The 18,251-nt window shown below is 39.6% G+C and overlaps 1 protein-coding gene across 52 annotated transcripts in view; it reads right to left on the bottom strand.

Annotated features, from left to right (window-relative positions):
- Nucleotides 1-18,251, bottom strand: part of Hdac9 (histone deacetylase 9) — an 863,837-nt gene that overhangs the window by 476,482 nt on the left and 369,104 nt on the right. For 32 of the 52 annotated variants that reach the window (NM_001443943.1, XM_087554679.1, XM_087554684.1 and 29 more), the window contains 1 exon segment: nucleotides 12,122-12,184. In NM_001443943.1, coding sequence (NP_001430872.1) covers nucleotides 12,122-12,184 — 63 coding nt within the window. 52 annotated transcript variants of the gene reach the window in all.

An 18,251-nucleotide genomic window follows, 5' to 3' on the forward strand; every position in this document is an offset into this window, starting at 1 on the left:
CCTGGTAGTTAACTCAGAATGTAAGTGCAACTTGCCATGTTTGTCCAGTTCCTCCCACTCTGCAGGAACTGACAGACTCTTTTACATTCCTATTAAAGTGTGTGTGTGTGTGTGTGTGTGTGTGTGTGTGTGTGTGTGTGTAAATAAACATGCATGTAAAGGCACTGGTAACCTAGTGCTCATGCAGAGTTGAGAGGACAACTAATCCCTTCTGCCCTGTGAGCCCTAAAGTTAAAATTCAGGTTGTCAGGCTTGGTGGATCGCACCTTTACCCACTTGACACATCTCCTGTGCTCAGTCTCAGCTTCTTTCAATATATTTTCATTCCTATATCTTTCTTTTTTTTGTACTTTGCTTATACTTCCATATTGGACACGATTACCAATTCTTTATAGAAAACAAGATGGTATTTTTAATAAATATTATTCAACTTCTAAGTTTGAGGGTAACCTTGGTTGTCAACTTGCTGTACCTGGGAAGAGGAAACCTCAATTGAGAAACTGTCTCCATCTGAGTGGCCTGAGGACACCTCTACAGCATATTTTCTTGTTTGTTAATTGCAGGAGAGCTCACCCCTCAGAGGGTACAAGTGTTTCTAGACAGGTGGGCCTAGGCTGCGTAAGAATGTAAGCTGAGCAAGGGAAACGAGCCAAGTAAAGAAGTTTTCTTCCCATAGAATGTTTTTTCGGTTGCTACCTCCAGGTTTGTGCCTTGAGCTCTTGCCCTGGCTTCCCAAGAGGATAAACTGTAACCTGTGAGCCAAATAAACCTTTTCCTTTCTAAAGACATAAGTAATGGTAAAATTATGTAGATTTCTAAAGATTCCTCAAGTTACCTATTCTCAAGTACTGTGACTCATGAAGCACATTAACATATCATTTTAATACCCTCATCATTTAGCAATGAGTTAGCTTAAATTAAGAACATAAAATGCAAATTTAACAGATGAAAATCACATTTCTAATTTGAGAACAAAGTATCAATTACTCAGATCTGAATTAAGCACATAGTTGAAATAAATTAAGAAATTTCTCAAATACAAAACTACTCACTTAATTGTATTTGAAACTTACTGACTTCATCAAAAGTTATACCAGAACAGGAAAAAATGTATACTTATATTGTTCATACCTCATCCACTTAAATAAGTAGTTTAAATCATTACAGAATATCTCACAGCTCCATTTTATATATTGTTGCAATAAAGTTGGAATCACAGATAACATTATTTTATAGGCACCATAATTTATTATTAAATAATATAAATACATTTTCATTTTCATTTATATTCATTGTTTATATTCATTGTACCTTAAACAAAACATTCTATTATACTTCACTTCTTAAACCCGGTCTCCACAGGTTTTCGTAATTAATATAGTAGAGAAGCCAAAGAGAATTTTAGATTATATAATTCAAATGGATTAATTTTTAAATAACAGAACCATCCTTGAATCATTAATAAATATGTGTGTGCATGCCTATGCATGGTGTGTGTATGCATCTCTGTGTGTGTGTGTGTGTGTGTGTGTGTGTGTGTGTGTGTGTGTGTGTGATGCTATGCTCACAGGAAGGGTCAAGAGCCCTGGAGAGCTCTGTTTATGAGTGATATTAACACCAAACAGAGAGCTTAGCAATGCCTGTTTCTAAAAATACACCATGTCACTTGTTGTCATCATCAACCAGAGGCTTGCGTGCTCTGTGACAGAAAGCATCAAGGCTGTCTCTTTGGCTTGCTACAAGCGTTATACATTGCTACCCAAAGCTGTCCCTTTATGCCAAGGTGGCAGAGATAAAAGAATGCTGCAGCCACCTAAGGCCTCATTTCAGCAGCACCGCTGCCCCTAAGCAGAGTTATCATGTTGTTTGACAGCAGGAAGGGATATGTGGTTTCACTTGAATGTTATTCTTCTTTATTTAAACTACTAGAAATAACCCAAAAATGACAGAATGCTCTTTCTATAAATAATCCTTCCAGTGTAGAGTTATATTAGGAGGTAACTCAGATGGTATGATAACGCCTAACAAGCTAATCTTAGACCTGCAATGCCATAAGAGAGAAATACCGAGGCTAAGAATAACTGACCCAAAGGACTCAGCCTGTTAAGCAGAGGCACAGACAAGCAGGCATCTGCAGGTTCCATGCATTTAATGAACTCCTGAAAGGCTCTTTCTCCAGGAAGGCAATAAACTATGCTGGTTATTAACATGATAATCAATAATGCTTTCAAAATGTATTGATTGAGAAAAGTCGCTCAAGATTCTCAGAGTGAGTGAGAATTTTTTTTAAAGTTATTAGAAAGAAACATTTATCTTTCTCACAATTAGATTAGTAGTTGATTTCTAAGTTTTAAGATTAAGCCATCTGTATAACACAATGACATTTAATAAAATAAAAATCTAACTCAAGAAAAGTAAATTACATAATCACAATTGTGTGGAAATGCCATTCAATTTCATTGAAGGAGCCGAAATTAGAAACATATATCTATATCTGTATGAATATAGAATGATAGGTAGGTAGGTAGATAGATAGATACATACATACATACATACATACATACATACATACATACATAGATGAATGGTTAGAGATATTAAATGAAATACATATTTTGTTAGCCAAATCTTTATTTTAGCTCAACAATTTCTTGGTACCAATTAAAATCAGGACTTGAACAAACCATATATGTTCAGGTAAAGATAAAGATGAGTGTCATTTAGTGGTTTAGTAAAAGAATGAACCCAATAGTGTTCATATTTCCAAACAGACCTTCCATGCACGTCAGTAGAAATGTGTCATTGTGCAGAAGGGCTAACTTTCTCTCAGACTTGCACGTATGAAATCCTGAGCAACAGATGCAAACGCACCAGGATGCTGGTTCTGCCCTCAGTATCTGCTCCAGGGCAAAGACCACCAGCACAGAACCCTGAAGGCTTCCTCGCTTATCTCTGCAGTGACGAATCAGGTTCACTCCTTCCATTTTTACCTAGAGCGCCCTGAGAACGGAAAGCATGAAGCTTCCAGCAAGGCTTCTAACATTTTGCCTCTTCGTACCTTACATTCTCCCAAGACTAAGAAGTCTGTCTAACATGTCGGCTTATAAACGGGATGGAAGCTCTGCTCTTCGTATCAAGCTGATAGAAGTAAAATCTCACTCTGATAGTTTTATTTTTTTCTCTTTTTGGTCAAAGTGGCAGGAGTAGAAACCAAACTCTTGCCATTTTCTCCCCAAGAGACCATGGGTACCTTCTCTCTAAATGGATTTTCTCAGATATAAACTGTGAAGAGTGGGATGGAGTCGGCACATCTCATTAAAACGCAAGGGTACGTGACAAAGCACCCCTGGAACAAAGACATTCTCAGAACCCAGCTGCGATAGACACGGCATTCAAACATGAAGAAAAGTATTTCACTGAGCCCTGAGTTGCAACAACACTGGAAAATCAGGGTGGATTGTGAGCACATGAGCACAAAGTTGAGCACTGGAACTGAAAAGGACAAGTTTGGGATAAAGATAAATGCTTGGGCTAGCAAGATGGCTCCGCAGGTAAAGGCAAGTACAACCCCAGTCCCATCCCTAGATCTGACAGTAATGAGAAGACAGAATTCCAAGTGTCGTCTTCTATCTCCACACTTGTGTCACGGCATGTGTGCAAATCATGCGAACACACACACACACACTCACACACTCACATACACACCACACACACACCACACACACACATACACACACACACACACACACACAAACACACACACACACACACACACACACACACACACACACACACACACACACACTAACTAAAATCAATTGGAATTCTACCAGTAACCAGATGCGAGTTTTGGGAAGACTATCTAAAGTCCAAACCACTGGATTTGGTAGTTCACTTCATATGTGGAGAGTCTCCCTAAAAGCTTTCTGGAAAGATAGGTAATTTAGGAAAGTAAGAATTCACAAACCATTAAAAAAAATCAATGTTTTCTCCTTTTTAACTTTGTGTTGTTTTTATTTTTCTGTTTTCATTTTTTATTTGAATTTTAATTTCAAGTTTCAAATTTTTAATCCCCTTCTTGCCATTGTGTCTGAACCATGTTTGGAAATGCCATGCTTTACACACTCCACAATCTTTACCTAAAGGAAACTTAGCAGAAAATCGTCACGCTGGTAAGCGGGTCAATCAGGAACACAAATTACAAAGTTAGAAATTTCTCAAAGAAATTGTCGGCCAAGAGGAAACACCAGAAAATAAATTTGTTTGATGCAAGTGTCTTAGGGGATGAATTGACATAAGAACATGGGTGTTTCCTGTCCATCCCCATCCTTATTGCTCACCTCCTAGACCTAGAAAGCCAGTAGAGGGGCCCCTGGGCCACAGGTAACCAGTGGCACTCTGGTATCCCTGTGACACAGCCACACCCAGCGGTGTGTTTGAGACTGGATCTCACTCTAGCTCTGGAACTCTACAGGCCAGGTTGGCCTTAAACACATGGCAATGCTCCTGCCTCAACTTTCCAAGGACCATATCTCTAGGCATGAGCTGATTTTTTTTCTTAAAAGATTTTTAAGGACATGTTCATGGGATTTTTATCTCAACTAAATTGTTTTCGATGCATCACAATTCAGAAGAAAATCTAGTTATTCTGTAACAAAAATGTTCATTATTCTCAAAATGCAGTAATTATGACAATCTGTTGTCAAAGTTACTATGTTCATTAGAGATTATTTTTCATACTCTAAATCAACTCTTAATCTTTTTCTTTTTCTCTTTCCCTCACCCTGGGAATCCTCTATTAAATTATATTCCATATATTCTTAGAAAATCAAACTGTATTACAGTTCAGTGACATAAGCAAGAGGCCTAGTTCAGTATTCGTGTTACTAAAATGTTTATATTTCTAAAACCAAAACTAGATTTTCAAAGAAGAAATTTTTGTCACCATGGCAAAAACTGGTAGAATCCAACGAATCCCTATTCTTTTATAAAGGTATTAATTAATTCATTCATTCGTTCATATTAATTTGGCCACAGTGGGAGAAGATTGACTAATCCAAAGGTTTCCCAGGGAAAACCTTCAAGTCTACTCTCTTCAGGGTTTATGCTTAGTCTGTGTTCTACTCAGCAACCGGATGAAAAAATATTTAGATGATGCCACATGGCCAATAAAGTAAAATGGATAGTAACTAGAGAAGATCTTGCTGAGATTCTTTGTTAAATAAAAGTCAGACATGGGGAGGGTTCATATAGGTAACACCAAAAGCATCTGAGAAAGAGGGAGGGAGGAGGGTGGGAGGGAGGAAAAGAGATTAATATAAACAGAGAAAGAGAGCCTAAAGAATCAGATTCCTCCTTTGTCTCTACAATCTGCCATGTACCAAGGTCAGGAGTTGGAAACAGTGACATGAAATCATGACCTCTGAGTCACACAGCAGTACATACATCACGGCCCCACCCAGAACACAACCGTGGAGTAGAACTGTGTGCGGGGCCTGAATGCAGCTGGCATTGCCCAGTCCCTGCTGAAACCTAGCCACCAGATGTTTAACTCATGACCTTCCAGTGCTTTGCCATTTCCCAGTTCTTTGGGTTTTTGTTGTTGTTGTTTTGTTTTTTTTTAAACTGGAAGTAGAAAGTCAAACTATATATATATACAATCAAAATTTCAGCACACAACTTTTGTATGTGGAAATATTAGGGAAAACAATCTAAGACAGTAATTTCTTATAAACAGTTTACTCCTGCAGGGGATGGAGAGATGATGGCTCAGAGAGTAGATACCAGCACCCATGTCTGGTCCTGTCAAAGTCTGCAACACCACAGTGCTGGAAAGAGATGAGAGGGCCACTGGGGCTTGCTGACCAAAAGCCTAGTTCCAAGTTTGGTGACAGAACCTGTCTAAGAGGGATAGAGCAGGACTCAGCATCCTCTTCTGGCCTTCATGTCCTCACAGACACATACACCTGTACACTCACGAGCACGCACAAAATATGCATACACTACACTCACATGCACACAATAAATGAAATCTTAGATAAATATAAATGCACAAAAGCAAAAATTGTGAGGATATTTCACCAAATGCAATCTCGTTCCTAACTTTCTATCTATCTATGGATTATTTGAGGGCATGGATAGAATAAAAATACTTTCATAAAAGTAAGACTATATATCTATCTATATATATATAATTATTATTATTGTTTTATTTGTACCTAAAAATTAACCTTAAATGTAACTGGACCTAGCAGATTTAAAACTGCATTTGAAGAAACTATAAACACACTAAATGCTTCTTCAGTATACGATACTATTTCCAAAAGGGGCTCCCTAGGGTTAGATAAACTATCAAAATAATTAGTGTTTGGAAATTAAAAACCAAACAACCCAAACCAAATACCACGCCACGTTTCTATTTTAGACATCAGTGAGTCTTTCTCTGTTAGCGGAACAGAAGGACGGTAGCAGGCACTCATATCTCTGCCTCAGCACTGAGATCCTCATACTGCTCAGTCCAATTAGGGTTAAAAAGTGTCCTACGGGGATGAGAGTTGCTTTCTTTTTTCACAAGCACGGATCCATGTTCATTCAAATCAACTAAACCCGCCACTAACAACCACAGCCCTGCTAATTTTACTAAGCTCTCTCCTTCGCATATGAGTTTAAGTTCATCTGTCAGTCAATGGACTCCACTCAGCCCATCTCTTTCACATTTGAGGAATTTACATCGTCGACCAGTTATCGCCCCATTTTAAGAATATCCTGACTGGCAGGGACACTGCTTCTCTCACAGCTCCAAAGGTTTTTCCTCTAGGCATCTCTGGCTGCCCTGGAACTCACTGCAGAGACCTGACTGGCCTCAAACTCACAGAGGCCTGCCTGCCTCTTCCTCTGCCTCCCAAATGCTGGGATTAAAGCTGTGTGTTACTACACCCAGTTTCTTCTCTATCTTGTTGAGCTTTTCCCTCCTTACAGCCTGTCGTTGTGAAACCCTGAAGAAGTTTTTATGGTTCAGTAGCCCATTGAGGGGATGACTGTCTGGAGCATTTGCATCGAATTATCCCAAAAGATAAGAAACTAAACCTGCAGTACTTTCGTTTTTTCAAAGAATATGTCTTTCTTCAACTTTTACCATACATATCTTCATTATATCTGTCTGTCAGTCCGTCCATCCATCTATGTGAATTGTACATATCTTCATTACATATAATATATTATATCTATATTTTTATCTTCATTGACAGTTTTGAAACATTAACTTCTGGGACACAAATAACCAGTTTGTTGGTGTTTGTTACTCAGCGGTGTTAACTTTTCTCTATTTACATTATGTCACTCTCCCTTTTTCAAACCTTCCCCCAGGGGTCAGTTTCTTGCTTTTTCTAAAGATGAGTTTGGTTGTGTAATGATCATGATTTTGTCATTCTCAAGTGACCCCATTAACAAAAATCTCCCTTTTCAGTCCATCCTATCGTCTTACCATGCTCATTTTTGCGGGACTTTTTGTGGAATTTATGTGCTTCCTACAGTGTGCTATTTTCTGGGAAGCAATTTTTAGACAATATTATTCATCCAAAACACTTGCATGTTTTCTTTTTGGTAAAATCCTAAGACTAGCTGGGCAGGACAACCTGTTCTAAAGCTCAGGTAGGGTATTGGTTGCATGCCTCTATTTCTCTAGAGGGGCCAGTTTGAGCCCTTTATCCCATTTTACTAGCCTTGTCTTCCTTAAGTCCATCTCATGCACTTCTGTCTTGTGGGAGAAAAGAAACGACTTCATGCAGGGATCTCACCCAGTCTGTTGTTGCTCTCCAGATTTGGGACCAATGGAGTTCTTAGGAACCTGTCAGGAGGTCCGTGGCTGTGATATGGCACATCACGGCAAACGTGATTTTCTTCGCACTTACTGTTGATTGCCTTGTCAGTCGGGCTGTGTTTGCTTGTTAGCTTCTATCTTTATGAGCCCCGCTTCAGGAGCCCTCAGTAGTGAGGAAGTACGTCTGCAGTCCATCTTCACACCTTCCTCTCCAAATTCAAGATCACCACTTAGAATATATTTTAAAGTCTTATTCTAGAATTAGATATCACAGGGATTTATCGGATGGTTTAGTGAATGGATATACTACCCACGACAGCACCTGTGTGGTCCTCAGCCACTGGACACACGCATATGCCCTTGTTGCCAACATACGTACTTAGGAATGGTTTTCTATTTAGTCCCATCTAATATCCCAACTGATAATAGGTTTTAAGGTGAAGATAACGTAAGTTAGAAAAAAACAGAAAATAGCAATTACAGGTCAGACAAGACATGATTCTTATGCAGTATAAGCTTTCATAATTTCATAATTAGATTCTACCCTGCAAGAAGATACAATTGACTACTGAATCCAGAATGGTCCATTTCCCTCAGTATGACATACTAAGAGACAATAAATTCTGAAAAGGTAAAGACATATCTTAATTAAAAAGCCAGAATTCAGCCTTAGAGGTTTTTAATTATTAAAAGTAAGAATATATAATGAATATGATTTTTCTTTATTTTAATTTTATCTGACAGCAATTTGGTATAAACTTGAGGCAATCCCTTCATAATTGCTCCAACACTGAGTGACTATTTCTACTGTCCAACATGTTAGGCCACAAGCCCGGTAACAGAAACCTATGCCTCATTCTGTTTGCTCCTGCTGACAGACTTGAGCCAATATTTGTACATGATCCACACAAGCCACAATTGTGGAAATGTACCTGGCAATTTATCACTTTAAATGGATTTCAAAATTGAATATTGTAGGGGTTGGGGATTTAGCTCAGTGGTAGACCACTTGCCTAGCAAGCGCAAGGCCCTGGGTTCGATCCCCAGCTCCGGGAAAAAAAAAGACGTATCACAGCTAAAATTGAATATTGTAGGACATTTTAAACTAAGACATTAGCAGACCATGCTATTGCCGTAGACCATCTATATCCTACATGAGGTCTAGCCTGACCGTCATCAGTAGGAAAACATGCAACTATATATAATGTTTGCAATCTAATATAAAGATCTCTGCATAAATATATACTTTAACACGTAAGACCTAATATAATATTGATAGCAAATGTCATCTTGACATATTGATAATTACAACTGTATGATAAAACTACCTTTTAAAAATAACTAATCTCATTAAATATCTAGTGAAGCTTTACGGTTTGAGCACACAGTCATCAGCTCCTTTGTCTTTGATTATTATATCATGATATGTTTCACAGAACACATACATGTGAACCTACTCTGAATATATAGTCATGATTCACATAAAGAAATGACTTTGTTCTTAAGGAAAAAAATAGCCAGGGAAATAGCAAATTTATTTTTAAAAAAAATAACAAAACGGGATTATAGACCAAAAACCTATTTCCTCATGGGCACTCCAACCCATCTGGAATGCTCAGCAAGACTGGACAGCCAGATCTTCTCCTTGGAAATATATGCCATACATACTTTACAGATATGCCTACACATGTGACTCTCATAGGGACGCCGACAGACCAGCAGGTGCACACCACCAATGACTACTGGGGATAAGCAGATCAACTCCACAACCAGCTGGCAGCAGGCTCATCGACATGTGAGCCTGCGGACAACATTTCTACCTCCCAGCACTACCACATACGTCTGTTCTATCAGCCAGCCACTCTACACTCCTCATTTTGTATTCAAAACAGGTCAGAAAGATGAAAGCAAGACCTGTGACTCGATCGAGACAGGCACATTTCTAATTTAATAATCAGTCGAGAGGGGAAAAATTAATCTAATGAAGACCCACCAGAACCAACTGCATACTCCCTAACTCCAACACTGTGGGTCTTGGTTTTCTAAGAATACAACAGCTGAGATTGGCAAGCCTGCTCTCTATGATGATTTAAAATTAAAAGAGAAACTTCAGGGTGGAATCCAAGTAACATATATTGGAAGATATATTCTTTGGTGTCTCTATGATCCAGAAGCAGAGCCTCGGGGGGGGGGGGGATGCACAAAAAAAAGGGAATGAAAGAAATCTAAGGTCATATTTATGATTTATGAAACAAAATCAAATATCATGGGTTATCATAGGAAAGATTTGATTAAGGTTCTAACTTTTAAAAACAAGTACAATTTAGACCTTCCCTGTTTATAGCAGACAGACTGGGCTGTGTGACAGGCTGGGCTCACATTGATTACAACACTGCTCTCCATTTGCTAGCAAAGTATGCTACCTGTATGTATGCTGTGTGGACGCATGCTACCTGTCCGATACATGCATGTAGCTGCAGGTGCTTTGCTGGCAGCCAAGCAATCACAGGCTTTCCAGTTTGAAAATCTTGTTCTGCTGCATACTAACCTTTCAATGCCAGGTAAATGACAATCTCTATTGGGATTTGAGTCAAGTTGGACGGCTATCAAATCATGGGCAAAAGGTAAAGCTTGCTAACACACTTGTGGCTAGCCCAGTGTCAGCTAACAGTTGTTACTTTCGAAACATGGCTGCCTCTGCTCTCTAAAAGATATAACAATTGCACATAGAGACAAAGACCAGAAAGTTATCATGGCACTGAAGAGATAGACAAAATAGTTATTTCTAGTGTTCATTAATACTCCAAAGATGCACTGTCAAGGGTCCAGTTCCAGACCACACGTACCTGCTAGCTTCTGCTCCCTGAGCCCTTATAAGTTTCCAGCCACAACGATAACAAACCACGGATGTTCTAGTATGTTCCCTTTGGCTAAACAGACATCACGCGTGAATATAATTACTTTGGCATTGGTGTAGAATACCAAATTTTACAAAACTGACATTTCATTATGATGCTATAAAAAGATGGGGTAAACAGAGGATCTGAAAACCATCACACTGAACAGAGTTTTAAAGAGAACTGGCTTTCAACAGGATCCACAGATGGGAATGTGTACAGGCACCGAAGCCGACTTCATGCCAACCTGTGGAATATTCCTTTCCTACTTAAGTCTACTAAGTAAAAGCTGTTTTGTGTGACATTCTTATCGAGGATGTAGGCAGTGATCTATCACTGAGAGGAAGCCCACAGGGGAACTCAGAAGCTCCAGAGAACAACTTTAAACCAATTTAGGCTATGACATTCAGAAGATGGCAGAAACAGAGTAATAAAAGCTTTATGAACTGGCTGTTGGAATCAAATAACAAACAGCCGTAATTAAAGTAAATCAGATTGCTTGGAGAGTAGGAACTTTTCATAGACGTAACCTGGTAAAGTGGACGGGCCCCATCGCCCATCAGAGGGTCTCCAAGAGCTCAAGGATGTACAGAAAAACTATAAACTAAATTGTGCTCCTGTCAGAATTTGAGCATCTGCTTAAAACACATTTCTTTCTTTCACTGTGTATGTGTGTGTGCATGCACATGTATACATATGTGCATGTGTGCGTGCGTGTGTGTGTGTGTGTGTGTGTGTGTGTGTGTGTGTGTGTGTTGTGTGCGTGTACACACGTTCACCTGCCTGGCACTGCTAGACTTCCCAAGTGTTTGGGGAGGGAATTAAAATAAGCATCTGGTAATAATTCTGTCTCATCTCAAACAAATTCACTTTGAGCCTCAGAGAAAAAGCCACATTCGGGAAAAGAAGAAAGCTACCTGAGGAACCCTCAGACACATCCTTCGGAAGGTAGGTCTATAAATAGTTATGCTTGTGTATGCACACTGTAAACATACAGTCATCTGGCTGGCTGAAGCTGCGATTTAAACTGAAGCCCCAAGCTGAACTTAAGTCCCACTAGCATGTGTTAGCGGTCACAATACAGTTCCCCTTCCTCTACTTACACAATAAGGCAAACACCTTCCTTTACTTGCATCGGTGTCCCCCTGGCATCAGAAGCAACACTTTGCAATTTCATTCAGAAGCAGCTTTCCCTAGACACACTCAGAAAAGGCAGGGAAAGGGCAATGGAAGGATCTAAGTTAAACACTTCAACGGCACCAAGAAGAGAGAAAAAGAAAACCATCAACATCAAGCCGAAGAAGCATTTCCTTAAGTAAGCTGCTTTTCTTTCATTTCCCTACCCGCCTCCCCTCCAGCCTTCTCAAACGGAAAACAAACATCCCAGCTCTAAAAGAGATCATACCTGAGCTGATCATACTGTGCATTCTTTGCTGAGCCAAGAGCTGCTCCCGTCCGGCCACTCCATCTGAGGAAACACAGGAGTCAGTCTCGTAAATTGTCTGCAGCATGCCCCAGTCACTCTTACTTCAGCTCCATGAAAGATTCATCACTGCTCAGTGCTCTCTGGTCCCAAGAGCTACCCTGACTGGTCCTCCCTCCTCTCCAAGGAGAAACGGCGTGCGGAGGTTCAACTTCCACAATAATTTCCTTTCTGCTTAGATGGACGTACCCTTTAAAAAGACCTGGGCACTTCCCCACTTCCCCGACCACTCCAGTTACCAACCTGTGTGCCAAGCAGAGAGAGCAGAGTGGATGCTATAGCTGACTGGAGTTTTAGCTTATCCTGGAAACTAAGAGCAGGTGGGCAAAAGGAATGTGCTTCGGGGTTATTTCTTTTTAAGAAGAAGTAGAAAAATGTTAAACTCTACCCGTGGGGATAAAAAAGAGAGGAAACAATTAAACCTGGCGTCTAGCTCCCTGGACTGCTAGGGTATCAAGGCGCGATCCTCAGCCTGCAAGTGGCTCCAGAGGGTGTCCTCCTATCTGTCTGTGCGCCTCTCTCTCTCTTCCCTTTCTCAGTCTCGCTCAGCTCAAGTTGGCTAAAGCTAGTGATAATCCATTTGCATATGAATCAACAACAGCATGGCCCACAGGCACAGAAATAGAACAATGGTCGGCCTGAGCCAAAAATAGGTCAAGCATGGCCGAGTGATTGCAGCCTGCATTAATGCATTTAAAAATACCCCACCAAAGCCAGCTGTCCAGCCTCTATCTTTCAAACCATAATTCTCTATCGCAGGGCCTTAAAAGCAATTAACTCTTTCCTCCCTCAACTTGCTTTCCATACTGGGTCTTCATGCTGGCATCTCACCTCCGAGGAAAGGGAAATCTAGAGAAGAGGAGCAGAATCCCAACCCAAGGAGGGAGAGCGCACGCACATTTCATTTCATTTTATTTCTGTAGTATGTGTTTTTGGAAGAGAGAGCAGAGAAGTGCAGAGCTGTATTGGTTCTAAAATAATACTGGAAGCTTTTGCTCATAATGTGGTTTCTGCCTCGCCCACGCACAGCAATCCTGGTGTTCTATTTTTGTTGCCTGTTTCTCTGGCTACACTGCAGTTGGCTGTAGGATGAGAAGCTTTTCTGCCTTCTAGTTTCAGCACTGACAGGAGATTTAGCAGAGGTAGTTTTTGGAAAACAAGCAAACCCCAGAATAAAAACATGATTGGTTATTGTTGTTGTTGCTTACTTGCTATCTGTCTGTCTCACCGACCTTAATCTGATCTTAGACCACCTATCAATTTTATTGCAGCCATTCCTACTACACTTAAAAAAAAACCTGTGGCTTATATCTGCAATATTTTCCTGTCTCAGTGCCACAGGCCTGATCCGCTTCACCTGTAAAACTGTTGATACTTTCTTATAGGTGTAGGATCGGTGAGCATCTGCACCTGTCAGGCAGAAAATCAATCACTCCACCCATTCCCTGAGTGTAAATGGTCAGTGCCTATTTATACCTTGGAGAGCTGGAATACAGACCTCAGTTCAGTATAAAAATGTCAATAGCTTTAGGCCAGCACACTTTATAGAATTCACCTCTAAGGTGAATAGAATGCACAACCTCTCAGAAAGGTTCTATAGTCTCTGGCATTGATTTATAATAACACTTCTCTGCAAGCAAAGAATTCAGCCTCCCACATGGGACACCGGCATCTAACCAGTTCTGAGGACAAACAGGAAAGGGAAACCCCTCATTCTGTAAGTTCTTTCCAAGTCTAAGCTACTCGGCATCAGCATCAGCAGTGATAGGGAAAGAAATAGAGGAAGACCTCCTGTTGCAAAGTGATTAGACCAAGAAGACAGAAGACGGAAGAGGAAGCTCCCCACAAACAGGCTGTGGGAACCAGGGAAACCAAAGAAGAGTGCACAGAATTCTGGCAAAGAGAAGATGGGGCAACCATGTCTGAATTCTTTTCCTTGTGTAGATTTCTCCTCTTCTGGAAAAGGCATCATCTGAGCAGTCAACTCGCTAAACTTGTAAAAGCAGTTGTCTAAATGTCATTTTATTTAAGCAAACAACAAGACCTGAACATTTCTATCACTGGAAAATAGGTTTCACATTTATTTTTTTAATGGATATGTAACGTTCAAGGGATGGGAGCACTGTTGTCTAAAAGGAAAAGTCACCTTTGTGTGGTCATCTACTCAGCACTTCAGACCCAGGGAGAGAGGGACTGTTCGCAGTATCTATATGGAAGTGCTTCAGTTTCTTCCACATGAGCTACTCCTCCACCCAAGGCAGATTCATTCTTACCTTTTCACTTGAGAGATGAAATGTTTTCCCCCATATTATTGTTTTATTTTAAATATTTATTCTATAATGTTTTTGCAGTACAAGGCATATCTCCACTTACTGTTCCATGGAGTGCATTCTGTCCAGTGCATTAAGGTCCTGTCAGAAAAGCTTTTAGACATCCATTCGCAGGGCTTTAAAATGATTTTTTAATTTATAATTTTTGTAGAGTACTTATAAATAGAAAGCATCACATATGAGATTAGTCCTATCCTAAGTGTATACATTCTGATGAACTTTTACACAGAATAGCCGTTCTGAAGCTGTGAGGCTTTACAGTGGATCTTGTATTTCCACTATTAATCATATTTTCATGTGCTCACCCACCACCAAAAACAAAACAAAACAAAACAAAACAAAAAAACACAACCAGACAACAAAACCTGAAAAGCAATGACAAAATTAAACCAAAAAAAATTAATTAGCATTATTTTAGTTTTCATTATTCACTGTCCATGATTTAATGTGCATACCTCCATTTAATCTTTCCTTATCACCTATGGCCTAGCTTTTATTTTCGTCTTTCCATATGTTATATTTTAATCGCATGAATATTTGTCTACATATATGCATATCCATAATAGACTAAATGTGTATGAGGGGGAAAAGGTTATTTTTCTTTCTGATATTATGTGACCTCAATTGATGTCAATTAATACATTTTAAGTCCACCTACTTTCCTGAAATTTTGAGTTTACTTTTTGTTAGACATGAATAGTACTCCATTTTATCCATTTCCCATTCACTGGCTGATGGGTAGTCAACATCCTAGGCATCAGGAAAACACAAGTTAAAATCGCTTTGGCTTTTGGCTTACTTCAATCAAGATGCATATCCTGTAGACGACAAGCTAACACACTGCTAGTTTAGACAGTGTAAACCTCACACACCTCAGATGGGAATTAAAACTTTAAAACTTGTGTTATTGCAGCCACTGTGGAAATCAGTATGGAGATTCATCAAAAAACTAAACTCAGACCTATCATTTAATTCTTCCACCACAGTTGGTATATAACCAGAGGACTACAGGCCAGCCCTGGGCACAGCCATGATCACTATGGTATCATTTGGATATAGGATCATCCCCAAAGGAACATCAATACATCAATGAATTAAAAGATAATGGGTATGTATCCACACTAGAATTTATCCAGCTATAAAGAATGAGATCATTACACTGTTGGGAAAATTATGGACCTAGATATAATCATCTTATATAATCATCTTAAATAAAACAAGCCAGACTCAGAAAAATATTTCTGCAGAGTGCTGATTTGAATGTATGTATGTATGTATGTATGTATGTATGTATGTATGTATGTATCTACTTATGTGGGACATACACATATGCATATGTATATGTAGGACATCAAAATAGAAAGGAAACTGTGAGACACTAAGATGAGATATAAACAACCAAGGGGGGGGGGAGGAGAGAGAGAGAGAGAGAGAGATAGAAAGAGGGAGAGAGAGGGAGAAGAGAGAGTGTATGTAAAAGGATACATATTATATATACTGAATGTCATAAAAGCAGAAGGGGAAAGTTGATAGGAGGAAGGAAAACACCAAAGAGTGAAGGGAGGTCAAGAGAGAGATGAAGAAGAGGAAATTACATGTCATGTCTGCCTCAGTAGGAGAGGATGCACCTAGTCCTGAAATGACTTGAGGTGCCAGGATGGGTTTGTACCTCGGGAGGGACCTCCCTCTTCTCAGAGCTGAAGGGACCCTGTGAGGGGGAAACTAAAGGAGAGCAGAGGGGCTACAATCAGAATGAAAAGTGAATGAATGAATGAACGAATGAATGAATAAATAAATAAATGAAAGCAACAATGAGGAATCTATGATGGCATATATAAAAATTAGATGATGAAATACATTTCTCTGTTAACCAAGATTTGCAACGTTTACTTTATTAATTTTTTAAAGAAAACCTACTGCCATCAAGCTCCCTGTTCCTCCACCATCCCTGCTTCTTTCTTTGTTTCTTGTGTCTCATTAAGAAAAGTATCCAGGTCCAAAGAGACTTGTTTATGGCGACAGAGGTAATTAACTGTATATCGCTAGCATATACGCTCTCCAGCTAACCTGCCTTACCCCTTACCCAAATTAGACAAATACGTTACTTTAGATTTTCAGAATAAAGTATCAAATGGATTACTGATAAAAGTGAAACAATTGTCTACTTGTTTCAGAGTATTTTTTAACAGAATATACAAAGATTGTGAAAAGTATGTAAGGCAAATAACACAATCATAATATTGGCATAATGGATGCCCACACATCTTCCGTCACCTCATGCTTAATCACACCCACAGAACACAATTGACAAAAGGATCCCTAAGCTTCTACAAGCAAAAATAGAATGAAACTCCAGAATAGCAAGTAATTATCCTATTTCTCTGGGGTTCCAGGAAACTGCTGTTCAATGTGTCTTCATTGTGCCTGGGTTGTACATCTCACCTCTAACGGGATGGATATACTCAACCTCCCTTTTCATTAGCATCCCTGTCTACCATTTAAGCGTTGACCAGCACAGTATATTTTATTATGAACATATATTAGGCCCTTCATACGGCAACTGAAGTTAGTCTTGCAGAAAAAAAAAACACGAGTATCATGAAAACTATCACAATGGACACCGACCACCAGCTTGCCACATCCAGAAAACTCAATCGCAAGAAGCTCAACGTCTCACACCATCTCAGTAATGCTGGTAAAGAAATGCAACGTAGGTTTTTACAGCTATTTTTGACACTGGTTTTATGGATCCTGTTGGGAAGCCTTTACTTTTACAATCATCTTGATTAGCATAAACATCCAAGTTAAAGGGCATTAAAAAAAAAACCTCAACATAATAAATTCAATTGAGTAAGTTCTTTTGAAACTGAAGTATTATCATATTTTACCTCCAGGTAGATTAAAAACATGGGACATAATGAGAGCACAAGTCCAGGTTCCCAAATTAGTGGAGAGTAGGAACTGAATCCTATTCTCAAATGTTTCCCAAAACCTATGACAATTACAAAATATTTGACAAAATACCGGGGGAACCTGATAAAGTGTCTTTCCAAAGCTAGTCCAACACTGAAGACAATGTCAGTGGTGGAGCACTGCCTTTTCTCTTTCCTAGTATGCTTAAGAATGGAGGTTCTATATAAACACTGTGAGCATGAGTGAAATAGCCCATTACAGACATCCCCTCAGACCTCCTGGTCTTCTCTCAAATCTGAAGATCTCACCCTAAACAAAGGCAGTACAATCTCTTTTCTAGAGGCATAGTGATAGAAATGTCAGGTAAGTAGACTTTTCATTTCATCCCAGATTCTAAGCCTTACAACTCTCTTCCCTGAAATATTAAGTTGTGCTCTATAAGAAGATCACGAACTCCTGGGTGCTGTCTGGTGTTCTCTACACAGCTACCCATGGTCATTTCCCTCCATTGCATCTTCTTATTTCCCGAACCGCAGCCACCAACAGCAGCATCATGTGCATTCCATGGTGATCAGTGGGCTTGTGCTCTCGTTTTGCTCAGGAACAGTGTGGAGGGGGAATGGCCCATGCTGTCAATTTTGTTCGCGAACTAGCTTATTTATCTGAATTTCCTCTTCTAGAAGAATAGCATCAGCTGTTAGTCAATAAGAAACATGCATTTTAATAAACTCCTCCCAACCTGGATTGCTGCTTACCAACAGGCACTGTATACCTGGACCCAGTAGCAGGTAGAGAGGTTAGGAAAACTC

Source organism: Rattus norvegicus, chromosome 6 (assembly GCF_021556685.1).
Source record: "Rattus norvegicus strain SHRSP/BbbUtx chromosome 6, alternate assembly SHRSP_T2T, whole genome shotgun sequence".
NCBI lineage: Eukaryota > Metazoa > Chordata > Mammalia > Rodentia > Muridae > Rattus > Rattus norvegicus.